The sequence below is a fragment of the Rhagoletis pomonella genome, unplaced genomic scaffold (assembly GCF_013731165.1).
Source record: "Rhagoletis pomonella isolate Grant_MI unplaced genomic scaffold, Rhpom_1.0 Rhpom_scaffold_00007, whole genome shotgun sequence".
Lineage (NCBI taxonomy): Eukaryota > Metazoa > Arthropoda > Insecta > Diptera > Tephritidae > Rhagoletis > Rhagoletis pomonella.
The window spans coordinates 69,021,196-69,038,716 of NW_023458561.1; the positions used below are offsets into that span (position 1 = coordinate 69,021,196).

Here is a 17,521-nt window from a genome sequence, read left to right on the forward strand (position 1 = left end):
GGATCTAAACCAAATTAGTAAGGGGCCACCCTTGATAAAAACGAATTATCGAAATCGGTTCACGCGGTCCAAAGTTATTCGGTAACATGAATATGTACATAAAAAAAATATTCACCCGAATTGATAACCTCCTCCTTTTTTTGAAGTCGGTCAAAACTTGCAAAATCTCGCTCCCAATTTATATAAAATAAAAAAGGATCGAAAAGATTTTTTTTTAGCTTTAAAATCTTATTTTGAAATTTTTTTTTGGAAAAAATTAAGATTTTTAGGGGACTTTCTCTGGCAACACTGCATGGCATATCGTAGACTTAGAGTGAAAAGTTGCGAAGTCCATTTTCAAAAGTATTTTACAACTTTTTTAATATAACATTTTGCGTGCTGAAAATGTAGCAAAACTCCAAAAAAATCAGGAGTTGGTGTTAAGTAAAAGACTCCATACCTATTGTTTTGACCCTATCGAATTTTCTTTTCCTCTATTGGACTTAACAAATTCGCCTTTCACCGGACAAATAAAACCAGTACATATCTTAATCATTTTGGAAACTAAGCATTTTTAATTTCACCTGTGTCTTATGCCAAAATATGAGTTTTCACAAAAAGTAGCCTTAGCAACTTTTCGCTCTAAGGGCCGTTTGCACCATGTCTAGTTAACGCTAACTGGAGGTACATCCTTCAGTTAAGCACATCCACTGCTTTATCGATCACATGTTATATGATGGGTATCGATAACGTCGATAAAGATGTTTAACTGGGAGTTAGAATTAACTAGACATGGTGAAAACGGCCCTAAGCCAACAGTATACCATATTTTTTTTTTAATGAGATGTTAGTAGCGATAACAGCATTCATGATCATTTATGTATGTAGTGTAAAAGCTGGCAAACTGCACGAAATTCCCTTGAGATTTTTTTAAAACCATACCAGTTGCTAAAGGCACGTCTCAGCGAATAGATTTCTTCTTAACCAATTGGCGTCGGTTGGCACAGAAATGAAACGACTGGTGTGCTTTGTTGAACTCGGCAAAATTTCTTAGGTGATTACAGCGCCAAATAAGAAGAAGAAGAAAAGCATTAGACAAAGTCAAAACAAGCTAATATAAGCGAGGTAAAAAAATGCCAAGTGACGCGAAGTCCTTCTCTAAAATTCGCATTCTCCTCATTTTAAACTTAGGGCCTAGCTGACATATGGCAAAATACTTTTTAGGTGCGGAACCCTCCCATCCCGACGATTTTCATCTGGGTCACGTGGGTCGCGATATCTTTTATTAAAGAAAATTCATATGGCTTTGATATTTATTTTAACAAAATATTCCCACGAATTTATAGCCTCCTCCTTTTTTGAAGTCGGATGATAATATACTTGAATATGTTTCTCGAATATTCTACGTTCAAGGTTTTTCGGAATTATTTTTTTTTATAGTTTAATTTTAAACATCTTCCCGATACCGTCCATCACAGCAATTTCAAAATTAGTACCGTCAGTTCCCCGCCTATCTCTGCTCTGGACTGCAGCAGGTATGGGGTACTGCAAGGCAAATGAAAAATTTTACAGCAAATATTGTACGATAGTTTTACTGCTTTTTTAATTTTATTGCTCAAACTTCTCAGCAGATGATTTCAGGAGCTGTAAGCCCTTCCAGTAGGCTTCCGGAGAGTCAAGAGGCAGAAGGATTTGTAGGACGTAATCCAGAAGGCCGCTTGAAGGAGGGGCCTTTTCAAATTGCAAATTGTTGGGGCGACAGCTGAGTTTTTCGCCGTGGAGAGCATTACGTCAAAATGATGTGTTTGTTGTAACTTATACCAATGACAGTATGGATATCTGCGTATAATTTGTTAGTGTAATTTTTCACTTATATACGGCTAACACCACCTTGTTTCATACACCTTGCTATAGACCTACAGATTTAAAACAAAAAAAAACCTAGAACCCTTCTGATGTCCTGTCACCATCGCATCAACTTACTTTTGGCGTCTAAAGTCATAAATCTAACCGAATGCAGCTCTGGGAACGGTAACAGGCTAAGTTCCTGTACTCATAGATCAATGAAAATAAAATTAGTATCAATCAGGGCTGTATTTGTGACAAAAGCGCATTGCTGGGATATTAACTTGCAACGTTTAGTGGAGAATTCGGGAGAAACTTCTATGTACATACTATATGTATGTATATTAGGGCGGGTTGATTTGTATGGATGAAAAAAATAAAATAAAAATCTAAGAAAATTCTCTGAAGAAACCATGGGTCTAAAATCAAACCCTAATCCGCGCCTCTCGACTTGAAAATTTTTTTCCTCTTTCGCTAAAATTATTTTCTTTTTTTTTTTTGAAATATATTATGTTTTATTATATTTATTATAGTTTATGCAATACAGGTTTTGTTTTGAGACTAATCAAAATATTCAATTATCAAAAAAGCAGTTGAACCCCAATTTGCATCTCCTTTGATTTGCGTACTTGGGTGAATATTTTTTTTATGAAAAAAAATTTTGAGTAGAAAAAATATAAAGTGCAAAAGAACTACCTTACTAAACAATTTTATTCAGAAAATTCGATTTCTTTTTGAAAAACCTATTTTTTCTAACATTTATTTTTTTGGCAAAGGCGGCCATATAAATTTTCAAGTCGAGAGGCGCTTATTAGGATTTTATTTTAGTAAAAGGTTTCTTCAGAGAATTTTCTTAGAATTTTATGTAGTTTACGTTTTTGCTATACGATTTTAAATAAAAAAAATCTACCCGCCCTAATGTATATACATATCGTTACCTTAATTTACCAAGGCCCTAACCAACAATTTTTTAACGCAAGCTTTTATTAGCGACAAATAAAAAAAATCTACCACGCTGCATCTAACGGCTAAATTGTTTGTGGAGTTATTTATTTCTATTTAAGTAATATGCTTTCTAAATAAGAAACCAATCGGACCGTAAATACGGGCTTTCCAAATACGCAAAAACGCAGCCTTAAAAATTGTATTGAATGTGTACTTTAATAACTCCTACCAAAATCTGTGAAAAACGCAGTTTCGAAAAAAAGTTTTGGTTAGGGCCTTTGTGAATTAAGGTAGCGATGTGTAATTTTGAATGCAATATATCGAATCTAAGTTAGCCTCAGTGCATTTGGCTCATATTTTTCATTCGTGTTTTTCCCCAAACCAAATTAATTGTGTAGCTAAATACAGAGGAATGTATGTGCAAAGGTTCGTTACAACCGGAAAGTCCGACATAACATACATACATACTTACTACCCAACAAACATTTTGGTTAGAAAACGATTCGAATTCTAAAGTGTTTCTCCAAGATAGATGATTAGAAGGCGATTAGAGAAACTGTCAATAATAGCATTCTCTACAAAAAGGGACTTTGTTCTCCATATAGAGGAAAAGTTTAGATAGCCAATCGTTTTCCAACGATGAATTATAGTTGGTGTATTTACACTCATTCTCATTTCCACCAAGCCATAACTGCATTTTATGCCTACTGGAATAAGGAGATTACCACTCTAAGGGGGTAAAGGAGCAAAAAGTAAGAGATTAACCTTACCGATCACCCAATGTTAAAATTCGTGGAACTTATCTGAGCTGTTAACTGCAGTTAAGCCGTTGGTGGAAATAGGCTACAAAATAGTGGATTTTCGATTCGAGATATATTAGAGACTTTATTAGAATTCTACTAAAATACAATGTTTCCCTAACATTAAGAGAGACTGTGTTTGCTGGGTGCATATGTACATACTACTACTACTAATTTGCGTTTCCAATGCTCTTGACAAATGGAACTATAAGGCATGAAGCTCAATGATCAATGTCAATTTCGCTACATATGTGCGGGAAGTTTTTTTACCAGCATTCTCGTGGGCCCCTTGTGCCTCAATAAAGCTTCCTTCGATTACTAGCTAAGGGTGTCGCATTTATGCAAATGCTGATATTTGTTCATCAAAACGACTGAACTTTCCAAGCAAAACCGTATTACTTATCTACCTCAATGTGGAGAAAGTGACGGCAAACCAGCAGGCGGCTTAGCTTCGCTAATTCTTAATTCATAGCATAGCTACTGGTGGTAGAATTTGCTTTGGGTGAAATGTAGCAGCAAATATGTAGGCAATATGTGCAAATAGGTACGTATGTATGTATAATTTTGTGTATTATAAGAAGTGACGACCCGCCACCGTCTGTTGCACGTTTAACATTTGATTAGCGTTGTTATTGTTGTATCGCCCTTGCTTGTCATTTCTTGATTTTGAATAGTTCCGTTTTGCTTGCTTTCCGTTCTGTATGTATCTCACGATTTCGTCCATTCTCGCTCATCTACGCAATTCGCCGTGTACCCCATATTCGCTGCCATCTTGTGTTTTGTTGACACCTGTCTCGAATTACATAAACGCTCCTATCTATTACCAAAGCATTAGCCACCTTTGTTGTTACCTTATGCAAACAGGCATTGCAAGTTCTTGCGCATTTATCGGTGTATTAAGCCTAAAGGACATCATCACACATTTCGTACAATTGTTTAATTATTCCAAGAAACTTTCAACCAGTTTCTTGACATATCGATTTTTCTCCTTTGTATTTTCGTATCGTTTTCCCTGCTTCTTTTTTTTTTTTTGCGTTCACACACTCACAACGCGACGCACTATATGCGGTCGGTCGATCATTTATGAACGCTTGCTCGAATGCAACTAGTTTCATCTTTGTTGCGCCCGCTGTATTGGGGCTAGTTGGAGCTGAATTGGCGAAAATCATCACTTTCGTCATTCCATTTGTTTCTCAAATAAATTTTTCGTTGGCTGGCTCAATGCAACGCTGTGTGGAAGAAACGTCAGCATTCCCTTCCGTTTCAATAGAAATGTTTGTGAAACGCCAGGAAGGAACGGAAACACTGCTGTAAATAACAGTGCGCGTCTCTATTTACTATTTTATGTTGGTGCTTTTTCGTCGCCGACATATGTATGTTACATATGTACATATCGCTCATTTACTTCAATAGTGTCATAATTCAAAAAATTCAAATAACTAATAGCCGTTGATATACTGCCAGTCGACATTCGCATTAGGGGTGTAAATTTCCCAAAAATGATATGAATTGATCAAAATTAGATTGCTGTTTCCCACAAAATTTAATGTTTCAATTAATTCTTTTGCGATATGTAGGTATGAAGCTTTCGCTTATAGTATGTTCCTTAAGCAGGGATCACACGATTTGTACATTTGTAAGTTGAAAAATTTGACGACATTTTTTTTTGAGATTTGTTAAAGTTTCCTGAAAGGAAAAACAACGGCGTTTCTTAAACCAAAAATTTATTAGAAACCAGGAGCTCTCTCTCGTTATTACGCTTTTCTTTTTTGGCCTCCTGCTAATTGCTGCTAGTACATTGTAACTATTTCTATATTTCGCTCTCGGAGGGTGTCATTTATTCCATCCTTAATCGTCCTTATAATTATCTGCTAGAAAAGCAAAGAAACAAAGCTAATATCTTGAACATATTTTTCACCAGATCAACACTTTTGCAAATAAAATATAAGCGCTGCCATAGTTGTTAAAAATTTCTCAAATATTCCTCAAATATCGCAGATGGTGACTCAACTTGTGAATAAAGGGTTCATCAAACGTTGGAGAATATTTGTGTATATACAATACAAACTTTTTTTTTTTAAATCTTGAAATATTTAAGAAAAATAAACATTCCTATGCAATTAGGGCCTTCAAAAGATCTTGAATTCTACATACGTATACACCGATTATATGGCGGTTGTAACTTCTAAATTACCATTTTTATTGCATCAAGTATCAAGCTAATCCTTAAATTATTTTGAACTATTGTAGATCACAGAATTGAATCTGGATAATTGCCGGAGTACAAGTATTGTTGGCCTTACAGATGAGTACACTGCGCTCGAATCATTGAGTTTAATTAATGTTGGTTTAACCACATTAAAAGGTTTCCCCAAGTTGCCCAATCTGAAGAAACTCGAGCTTTCAGACAACAGGTAATTTTATATTAATGCAATAATTAGTAAAAGATAATTTAAATGAAAACCATTATTTGTCTTTAGAATATCAAACGGCCTCAACTACTTGACAACAAGTCCCAAATTACAATATCTCAACCTGTCGGGCAATAAAATTAAGGATCTGGAAACATTGAAACCACTGGAAGAATTCAAACATCTCGCCGTTTTGGACTTGTTCAATAATGAAGCAACGCAAATTGAGAACTACCGTGAAAAAATCTTTGAAATGCTGAAATCTCTGAAATTTCTCGATGGGTAAGTTAGGATAATGGGATTATTATGGTTAATGTTACTAGATATGTTTAAAACTGTTAATTATTTCAGCTTTGATGCGAATGATGTCGAAGCACCCTCTGAGGGCGATGATGATGATGAGGTTAACGGAAACGATGATGGTGATGAGGAAGGTGAGTGCTGTCATTTATATAGTAGCATACCCACCCTAAGAACTTTCGTAAAGCCGTTGCATTTTTTTTTTCAAACATGCATCTATTTGTGTAATCTCAAAAACGAAGATAGGCACAGCTGGTTTGATTTGTGGTGCGTGCTACCACTCGGTATGACCCTGGCGTGATATTTAAGTGGAAAATCTGCAAGTGTATTTTTGCCATGAAAGAACTTTTCATAAAAACCCAGCTGTCTTTCGGAGACGATGTTACCTGTAGGTCCCCTCAATTGTGTGACACGTTCAAGACCTAAAGTCGAAGGTCGACCAAATACTAGGCTAGTTTATGAGTAAATGGCTTTGTACGTTAGATACTTCTCGTTGAAACGTCTGGACTGATTTTGATGCAAATAGATACCGGCCGAAGCCCAATTTCTTTTTCCTGAGCCGTTGGTTGCAAGAGTGTCAAAAAATAAAACCAAAAAATCGAAAAAAACGGCTTTAAACGTTACACTTTACTCAACAATACGAAACTTACGACACCGTTGTGAATACCGCAATTTTCTTTTAATAAGGTATTGTTACGCGATACAGCTATGAAATTTGTTGCAGCAAATTAGTGATATGTACAGTTCCCCGGCAAATGATTAGATACAGCACTCAGATGTTGATATTTTCAGGTTTATCAGATTTTTTGGAATATTATTTATTTATATATATAAATATGGTTCACTCAAGGCATATTCAACAAGGTAGAAGTGACAATTCAGTCCAGCTCTCTCATACCTGACTGTAATGTCAAAAAACGTAAACAAAGAAATTAACCCTTTGTTATGCATGCACCATATTTGATAAAATTCAATATCTATGAAACGAAAGTTTTTGTAAATATGAAAATATTTAAAATCACATTAAAATCGGCTTCATTTTAGTTTTCGTATTTTCGTTTAATGTATGTAAATGTGGAAATGCATACTTACTCAATATTACACACTAAATGAAACACAATTATTTATAAAACCGTTTTGGCAATTTTCTTGTTTTTATTAGCCCAATGTTTTTGAGCATTTATTTTTTTATTCAAATACTTAATTCTAGAGTATATTCGACATTTAAAAAAATTTTGTTTGATTCTTTCTTCTAAATTTACATCGGAACTTAACTTCAATAATTCAGCTATTAAATTTTTGCAATGCGAAATTTCTTTTCCATTAAATTTATTAAAAATTACTTGCAGTTTCTTTATGTCCACAACGAATTCTGGTTCAGGTTTTATCATACCACCATTTCAAATTTGGTCTATCCATGTATATGAGTGGGAGATTTTCTCTTTATATTCAGTAATGCTTAATTTCCGTATGATAAATCCAGCTATGTATGAAAAATAAAAACACGACTCTTTTCACATGGCATTATGAAAAAAGGAAAAGGGATGTTAAGAACCAGAACGTCGAATTTATAGCAGTAAATGGTGATCTAAAGCGGTAAATTTAGTGGAAAGAAATTGTATCATGGTGTTCGCGGAGCATTTGAGGAGGTTTAAAATAACGCACAATTTTGTTGTCCTGGCTCTTGCCACACAGAGCGCACCGCTCGTAATACCTTTTCATTTTATTTTTGTATGTATGTATTTAAAATCAGTCGCACAGCTCAAAATTAAAAATTGAAATTAAAACATTAAAATTTTGAATTGTGTGAATGTCGAAATCACTTCTACCTTGTTATGCCTTGGGTTCACTCAAAAACATAAACCATATAAATGAAAGTTTCAGACTTCGTGCAAAACTGGCGATAATTGAAAAAATTTCATCTGTACAAATTTTTTTAATTACAAATTTTCGGGAGTACAATTTTATAGCCCATTCAACTTTAGTAATAAAAAAAAAATAAAAAAGTTTCGAACAGACATACCTGCTTTGGAAAAAAATGCGAAACGGCTTCAACCAAAAAAAATTCACAAAAGCCGGCCATTAGTAAAGTTGAACGGCTAAAATACGGAACATGTTATACCTTCTTCTTCTTTTTTGGCGCTGTAACCGCCTAAGCGATTTTGGCCGAGTTCAGCAAAGCACGACAGTCGTTTCCCCTCTGTGCCAACTGACGCCAAGTGAAGCCAAGTTCTTCTCCACCTGATCTTTCCATCGCAGTGGGGGCCTCCCTCTTCTTCTGCTACCACCAGCGGGTTCCGAGTTGAATACTTTCAGAGCTGGAGCGTCGGTGTCCATTCGAACGACATGGCCAAGCCAGCGGAGCCGCTGTATTTTAATTCGCTGCATTATGTCGTTGTAAAGCTCATACAGCTCATCGTTCCATCGTCTGCGGTACTCGCCGTCGCCAACGCGTAAAGGCCCGTAAATCTTCCGCAAAATCTTTCTCTCGAATACTCCAAGAGCCGCCTCATCGGATGTTGTCATTGTCCATGCTTCTGCGCCATATACCAGCACGGGCATGATGAGTGACTTATAGAGCGTGGTTTTCGTACGTCGAGAGAGGACTTTACTCCTGAATTGCCTACTCAGTCCAAAGTAGCACTTGTTGGCAAGAGTGATTCTACGTTGGATTTCAATGCTGACATTATTATCGGTGTTAATGCTGGTTCCCAAGTAAACGAAATTCTCTACTTTCTCGAAATTGTAACTGTCAACAGTGACGTGAGTGCCAAGGCGCGAATGTGCTGACTGTTTGTTTGATGACAGGAGATACTTCGTCTTGTCCTCGTTTACCACCAGACCCATTCGCTTTGCTTCCCTATCCAACTTGGAAAAGGCAGAACAGACTTCGCGGTTTTTGTTACCGATGATGTCGATGTCATCGGCATAAGCCAGCAATTGCACGCTCTTGTAGTAAATTGTTCCTGAGCGGTTCAGTTCTGCAGCTCTTATTATCTTCTCCAACATCAGATTAAAGAAGTCACATGAAAGGGTGTCCCCTGTCTGAAACCCCGTTTTGCGGCGAACGGCTCGGAGAGGTCTTTCCCAATTCTGACGGAGCTGGTGGTATTGCTCAACGTCATTTTACACATGACATGTTATACCACCACATCAATAAAGTGGAAAATGCGTTGGTGCAGTGGCGCTATTTATTTCCATTTCTGTTACATTGCAAAGGATAACGTTAGAAGAGAATACCTGGCGAGCTGATCCCAAGGCGAAGGCTAGTAGAGCACAAACGGTTTAGTTCATGGTATTAAATATGTGTCATACTTTTAATAATGGGGTCTCTCTTATACTGATTTTCATAGCTCTGCACACATTCTGGCTGTCTTCCAAGACGTCAATTACTTTGCATACGTACAAAGTATGTATAATGTTCCATAACGCCGAACTACAAAATATTCACAATGTATACTCTTCCAAAACGCTTGCGAAAAGTTATTGAAACGCATCGCTAGAGCAATCAGCGCATCAGAAAGAAGGTTGATTGATGCTTCGTTTGTTATTGGTTACCATTGGTGTTTTAAAAATGGAAAATTCAGAAAAATTGCTCATTGCTATATCGAATATTTAAAATATGCAATGTATACGGTTGCAATGTAACGCAACTCTGCATATACAAACAGTTTGAATACCGCAGTATAACAGTATCCAAACATTGTATTGATACGTTTTGGAAGTCAGCCTCTTTTTCACCAAACTCATATTATAGTTAGTTATGGACGAGTTACTAAAAACTAAACAATCCATTTAGCCAAGAAAACTCACCCCCAACTCCCAACCTTTTCAGACAAACAAAATGCGTTTTGTTTAAATGGTATTGAAATTGATTTGGATGAGTTGGAAGAGTTTGAGAGGCGGGTAAATGCGAAGAAACAGCTGGCAGGTACAGTCACTACAAATAAGCACAAAACTGATGACGAAGTCGATGATTTAGATGAGTTGTTGAAGGAAATTAAGTTAAAAGATGCTACGGGCAATTCTAACTGTGATAAACTGTCAATGTCGTCGTCTAAGTGCCCAGATGTAACAGTGGCCAAGCCAGCAGCAGGTGACGGCCCTGACAACAACACAGACGCTGATGCAGCTATTGCACCTCCCTTGCCCTTTGCTATTATCCTTTATTGGTTTTTAGCGATTTTGAATCTAGCGAATGCCACTTTTTGTAAGCATTTAAAGACATTGCGGAACATGTTTCAATTAATTAATTAACAAATTTACATTCTCTTTATTACAGATTCCTGCGATGAGGAGGATTACGGCAGCTCCTACGTATCCACATCCGATGTCTCGTTATCGGAGGTGAGTTTTAATAGTGAAAAATATAAAATAACCAAAATGTCTGATATGTACATATATAAATTTTTCCCTTATTTATGCCCAATAGGTATACAATGAAGATCTGGAAGAGGATAATTCCGAATGGGACGAAGAGAACGCAGTCGAAGATGATGACGAAGACACCGATGAGGATGATAGCGATGGAGACGGGGATGGTGAAGGCAATGTGTCGTCTGCCAAGGCAGCTGCAGGCAAGGAAAAATCATCATCAAACTCCGCCGCCGCAAAAGCCGCAGATGCAGCTGAAGCAGACAACAAAGACGCCGCTGAGGAGGCTGGTGGTGAGTGGTCTTAGCCAAATGTGCTAAATGGGTGAAAAAAATTTTGATTCTAAATTTACTTTCGTTTCTATAATCTCGCAGAAGAAGAAACCCAGGCACGAGGAAAGAAAAGAAAGCACGACGGTTAAAAAGTGCTTTATAATGGCGACGCATCATCGTAGCATTTGTTTACAAAACTCCAATTAACGTTTTTTCTACTATTTTAATTTAACAAAACAAAAATGATACATTTAAACAGAAACAACAACAAACATTTCCCTATCAGTTTATATATCTATTAAAGAAAAGCGCAAACAAAACAAACAGAAAAAGTATACATAGATCAAGTAATACAATAAATATTGTAAACACACACCCATTAATATTATTAAAAACACTAAAGTTTTGCAAGAAATAGCAACAGCCACACACACACTACTACCGCAACAAATCTATAAGGATAACAGCCAACTAAATTCAGACCAACATATACTTACATTGAAGCACTTTGGTGGCGCAAAAAATATATAGGTATAAAGCAGGGGCAGCCAAGCAAACTAACGATAATGCCGAGCGCACCAAGTAATCCATCGAAAAGCAGTTATGAGATGATAAAATTAAAAGGAGTTAGATTTTTAAGATTGGAAAGAGTAGAAAAACATCGGCATGGCGCAAAACATCTGAGTTAGTAAGAAAAGAGTACATAATAATTACATAAAGGTTATAATAGCGATTATTTTAAGCATGGCCTATATAAGGAAGAAAAATACATGTATAAAAAATTTAAGCAAAACGTGCAACAACTGCTTAAAAGGGAGATTTTATGATGTGCAACTGGAAACACCAACTACCGTATATACTCGTAAGGCGTCAGCAAATGTCGAAAGCGCAATTTGTATTGCGTTCGCAAACAAATAATTAATGATTGTGTGTTGGCGCCTCAAACCTTTTAATGCAAAAAAATCAAGTGAAAGTAAATCAAAAAATATCCGGGCAACAAATACCATCAGCCGACCTACATATTAATAAAAAAAAAAAATTGTTTATTGTTTAGTAGCATTAATTAGTTACTTATACAGTAAGTTTATTAATATACATACCAACAACACGCAGCGGAAGGCATAAACGCTACTTTCTTAAGAGATGTTTTCAAAGTTTTCATTTGTGACACAACGCATAGGACTTCTTATATACATATACACTCGTGCATACAAATTATTGTTCTTTTGCATTGATTAAATATTCATTGATTTATGCAACCTAACAGCCAGTGTGCATTGTGTATCTTAAAATTGTAAAACTTCGCACATTTATTACAAGATCCCGGTTATATTTTTGGTCTATTTACAATACATAATTTTTGAAAATTGCGATTGATTTTTTAATTGTTCAGCACGAATTTTTTTTTCCATCAAGACTTTCTTTTCCGTTACCACAATTTCTTTTCGCAACCTTAAGCCCTACCATATTAATATTTTTATTTTTAACCTCCATTCCTGCCACTATATCCTTTGCATCCGCTGGCACATTTTCTAAAGTGCTGAAGTTGATGTTGAAACCAAGCATATGCAAGTACTAATTTTATACTCTTAAGACATTTTCATATAGCAATGAGAGAATTTTCGACACAGGACAAACTGTATTATTTGACCGAAATAAAAAATAAAGTCATTTTAAATAAAGTTTGTTTTACTTGAGAGCGAGATGGATAAATTCGATAATGTGGAGTCAGTCAAGGAAGTTATACATACAAGACTGAGCTGTGTTCAGAAATACATCAGGCCAAAGTACAGTCTCTCATTTCTAAACTATAATTGATGGCCGCTGTGGTGTAGTGGTAAGCAGTGCGCGCTTCCACTCCGCAGCACCTGGGTTCAAACCCTGGTCAAAGCAACATCGCAAAAAATAAAAAAAGGGTCAGCGGTCGTCCCTCGGCAGGCAATGGCAAACGTCCGAGTGTTTTTCATGCCATAACAATACCAGGCGTCCATCACTGCGTCTTAAAAGTATTTTAGTGTTTACTCCCGCAAGACTTTATGGTCTCATTCATAAAGGCTGCATTTCTTTATTCATTCTGAATGTTTGGAATAAACTTTTTTGTTTATTTATTCTTTAGAACGTTCCTGATGATATGTTGGCGTATATTTCAAACGCATTCTGTTTATTCCGGCTGTGAAATGGGATTATCCGGAATGTATAAAGAAACGCAGCCAAAAAATAAAATAAATAAAGAGCTTTGTGAAGTGAGCTTTTCCAAATATAGTAAATATATTTTCGAAGGTACTTAGAAATTAGGTTAAATATCAGCTTTCTCCTCGAAATTTAATTTATACATTTTAAACTCGAGTATTTATATCAGTCAGGTGGCAACCCTCCTTAAAAATATATTCGGCAGTAAACTTTCCTGTTGTAGCAGCATACAAATTCCCCCAGAGTTTTTGGGGAGTGTTGCTGCAGTGAGACAAAGTCCTTGACAAGATATAAATCTGGGTCGTTCCGGTTACGTAGAACCTAGTGTTGTGTGAACTAGTAAACTTTCCTAAACCTCTCTGTTCTGATACCCATATTGCAATATTTAATTAAACTGAAATTTTCAAACAGGTGGCAACTCCAATTTTTTATTTTGTTCTTTTCGAGTGATGCGAATTTTATAATTAAATCCAGTTATGAAAAACAATTTATATTACTTGCTTTAACAAAAACAGAGAATCTGCATGCTTATTTGCATAACGAAGTTAGTTATATGTAGAGCCCCCAATCCTCACAAAATCATTGCGCGGTACTTTTTGCGGTCTGCACGTGCGGAATTTCGCATGCGTCGTCACGCAAGCGAGATTTTCCAGCACAGGAGGACGGCCGGTAAAATAATGGTGCTTGTGATGTATCAGCTGACGAACCCGCTTTCGCAAACTCAACTTTTTCTCAAAACCAGCTACAAATACAATGTCGCGTTCTTGTATTTTATGCGCGTACATTTTTCTTACCGGCCCTCTTCACTTGCTGGAAAATCCCGCTTGCGTGATGACGCATGCGAGATCCCGCAGTTATAGACTGTTGAGGGTAGAGACGGGCACGGGACTAAATATTTAATCCCGACCCCGACCGTCCCGAAATTCGATTTTTAAGTTCCGAACCCGCCCATCCCGACATTTTTCAGAATTGTACCGCGGGTCCCGTGGGCCCCGATATCTATCTCTAAAGCAGGCTACACACGGACAACAAATTGAAACGAGCGGTTGAGATTTCAACGTGTGTTTCACAACAATGTTCATGTCTTTCATATTAATTTTAAATAATAATGAAAGATATGTCATCTTCCTATAATTTTTTTTCTTTTTCGTCTCAATAAAATATTAAAAGTGCATATTTCAAACATCTTTTTTAAGGAAGATTTTGTGAATTTGCAGGGGTTGCGGTTTTATCGGGAGTGTCGGGAAAGGATTTTGGTCCCGTCCCGCCCGCCATATTTTCACAGATGTTCCCGATACCGCCCATCCCGGCCAATTTTAAATCAGTACCGTGGGTTCGCGGGATCCGCTATCCCGCTCCCATCTCTAGTTTAGGGCAAGGAGAATTTAATAAGGTGGGGTTACCGGTGAATCTGAATTTTTCGCCGTTAAAAGCATTATGTCAAAATGATGGGTTAGTTGTAATTCATACCAATGACAGTAGGAATATCGGAGTATAATTTGTTAGTGTAATTTTTTACTTATATACGGCTACCATCACCTTAGTAAATTCGCTCTGTACTGTTTTTTGCAGTATTGCACAAGGCGAATATATACAAGGTGGTGTTACTGGTGAATTTAGACTTTCGCTGCGGTCCTCCTGAATGTCAAAATTATGTGTTTGTGGTAAACAAGGCGAATTCATATTACAACAAACACACCATTTTGACATTCAGAAGGACAGCGTCGAAAATCTAAATTCGCCAGTAACACCACCCTGTATAAATTCGTCTTGGTATTGGATTTACGAACTGGCGCAAACTTATACTAGGCAAGGGCAATTTATACAAGGTGGCGAATTTATATTACAACAACGACAACCATATATATTTTGTATGGAGGATGTTATGTCAAATCTCAATTCCCCCCAAAGTTTACAAGTATTTTATTTTTGCTCTTGATGGGTGTGCTGTCAAATCAGTAAAAGCAAAAGCATAGTACATTTAAGGCGAAGAAATCAGCTGATTTTACAACACCACCTTGTATAAATTCGCCTTGATACTAGGTTTACTTATAAGTAGATTATCTTAATTTTTGAGCTTAACTTCCTAATCTGTTATTAGAAAAAGATTGTAGCCACGCAAAATTCGTTCTGGCAATACTTTACCTTCAAAGTCTCCACACATCGCTTTTTCTACAAAAGCTTATCACTGACAGCTGCGCTCTTCTCCCATTGCAACTTTTACTGTTTTTGTCTTTTCGCACTAGTATTGCCATTTCCACAAAATTCTACCAAATTTTACAGAATAATTCCATATCCCAACAACATTTTTATTCATCACAGCTTGGAAATCAAATTCACAAAAATAATCAAAATAGTTCATCTAATGCAGGACGGTGCAGGTCGCGGGCGCCTATATATATATATATATATATATATATAGTGATACAACGAATTTTGTTAGTTTAGCCACTTGTATGAATTTTATTACTAAATAAAGGTTTTTATAGGGATAATTTAAGACTGAAGTTAACAACAAGCGATCTGAAAATATGATATTGAGTTATAAAGGAAAATTCGTGCGAGATGGTGTACCACAGCAACTAATTTTACGGCGAAATCGTTCTGATTATTAAAATGATGTGTTTGTTGTACATTTTCCGAGCTCTGATTGTCACAGTTCGTATTATTTTTTAGTGCAGTTTCTTGCTGTTGTGCCTCCGCCATCAATTTGTTTGAATTTCCCTTGTGCACTTACCTTCTTTCTTATTTGGAAAATGTTCTTCACAGAATATGGTTTCGGGAGATTTTCGAGGGTCATTTTGGTGAAAAAAACTGCGACTCGGCAACCGTGCTCTGCACTCAGTTTGAACAACAGCAGCCTCAAAAATCTTATTGGAATTTTAGTTCACCGCTCGAATCGAATTCATTCACTTGTTTATTGTCTTGCATTCGCACGCGTCCGCGAAATTTCAACGCCATTAATTCTACTATTTAATTTCTTCTGTTTTGTTTTGGTGGTTGGTGCCACTGTGAGCACAGGATTTTTATTTACCTGAAATAAAATTGACACGAACGTGGCATAAACAATAACAAAAGCAAGTGTTTGCAAAATCTCTGAAAGTGCACTTCTCGAAAGGTTTTACGATATCCATTTCGACGCATATTTTGTGGTGGGCGTGGATTTAGCGCATATTGCAGCTCGAAATTTACAAAAACAAGTGCCAAATTACAACATTTTCAAACAAGACGAAGGTAGTTTTTGAAAATTCCTTGCGTTTCTTATTCGACAGTGTATTGTTGTACATACAGCAATATCGAAATTGTAAAATAAATTAGTTCGGAGAAAAAGATTCCAGAGTTTTGCATTAAACAGTGACAGAAAGTCTTAAATTTTGTGGACACTATAGTTCATGACCGAAAATAAGGGAACCATGCTGGCGAAATCCGTACAAAAACACGCTGGACGTGCCAAGGAAAAGGTGAGTACCCGACGTTCGCATAAAGTGTGCAATGCGTACATTTGCAATAAGAATGAAATAAGACAAATCAACGTCAAACAAGATAATTTTTTACTTTTTCGATGCAATTTATACGAAAGCAGTGCAGTGACCGGGTCCCTTCCAGTGGCATATCCTTGACCTGCCGCATAGTCAACAAACTACTCCAAATAAATACATATACATATATATATACATATGTACATAAATATGTATGCACTTTGAAAGTTTTTAGTGCTGGAGAAGTAAACAATTTGCAATGGCTTGCTGCACGAAATCGTTGGTCGGCAAGCTGGAAGCAGTGAAGAAATCGCTTTGGCTGTGATATGCGCACCTTGCGTTTCTTTGTCAGATGTTTATTGTAAATACATATGCAGATATGCATGCATAGTTACGGTCAAAATAATAGCAGCAAGATTCAAAATGATGCTGTTAATAATTCTCATTTAAAATATGGGTCGACCACTGCCGGAACAAAGTATTGGCACGTAAGTGCTGCAGTGCGTCAAGAGCACTATACACTACTAAACAAAATTAAAGTTAAATAAAGAGGCTATAAAGCAACCATTTTGGTTCCTTACTATCGAAATCAAGTAAATTTTCGTGGACCCCCTCTTACAACTCATAGACCCCCATATTTTTTGCACGCCAACGTAGACCCCGTCCAGCCTCCCGTGGACCCCTGAAGGTCCACCTGGACCACTTTGGGAATCACTCCTCTTGATGGTACATAAATTTGATTCAGATGTATTTTGTAAGATATTTAGAGGTTTTACAAGATGTGTTAAGCGTCGTTATGTTTTAAATTATAAAAATGTTTTCTATGTAAAATAACCGTTAAAATTAGTAGGAGTTAATTATATCTACTCAGTTTAAAATCGTTTCGGTGTAGTTTCAACTTTCATCTAAAACCATCGTAACAAGTA

At 36.5% G+C, this 17,521-nt stretch overlaps 2 protein-coding genes and 1 long non-coding RNA gene across 8 annotated transcripts in view; 2 read left to right on the forward strand and 1 right to left on the reverse strand.

Annotated features, from left to right (window-relative positions):
- LOC118743428 (acidic leucine-rich nuclear phosphoprotein 32 family member A) overlaps positions 1-12,608 on the forward strand; it is a 51,788-nt gene extending 39,180 nt beyond the window's left edge. For 2 of the 3 annotated variants that reach the window (XM_036476083.1, XM_036476084.1), the window contains exons 3-8: positions 5,820-5,983; positions 6,050-6,262; positions 6,332-6,414; positions 10,563-10,627; positions 10,713-10,947; positions 11,029-12,608. In XM_036476083.1, the coding sequence (XP_036331976.1) occupies positions 5,820-5,983; positions 6,050-6,262; positions 6,332-6,414; positions 10,563-10,627; positions 10,713-10,947; positions 11,029-11,075 (807 nt within the window). In that variant the 3' untranslated portion in view covers positions 11,076-12,608. Of the gene's footprint in view, positions 1-5,819; positions 5,984-6,049; positions 6,263-6,331; positions 6,415-10,115; positions 10,491-10,562; positions 10,628-10,712; positions 10,948-11,028 lie in introns of all 3 variants that reach the window. The other variant, XM_036476085.1, reaches the window with a different exon arrangement.
- On the reverse strand, positions 3,635-4,822 carry LOC118743429. Its single transcript, XR_004993463.1, has 2 exons — positions 4,421-4,822; positions 3,635-4,358 (listed from the first exon to the last, which is right to left on the reverse strand). It is a non-coding gene; the product is annotated as an uncharacterized LOC118743429 (long non-coding RNA).
- A 3,375-nt stretch (positions 12,609-15,983) lies between the features above and the next one.
- The window catches only part of LOC118743434 (amphiphysin), a 150,181-nt gene continuing 148,643 nt past the window's right edge, over positions 15,984-17,521 (forward strand). For 3 of the 4 annotated variants that reach the window (XM_036476092.1, XM_036476093.1, XM_036476094.1), the window contains exon 1: positions 15,984-16,577. In XM_036476092.1, coding sequence (XP_036331985.1) covers positions 16,509-16,577 — 69 coding nt within the window. In that variant the 5' untranslated portion in view covers positions 15,984-16,508. The remainder of the gene's footprint in view (positions 16,578-17,521) is intronic. The other variant, XM_036476095.1, reaches the window with a different exon arrangement.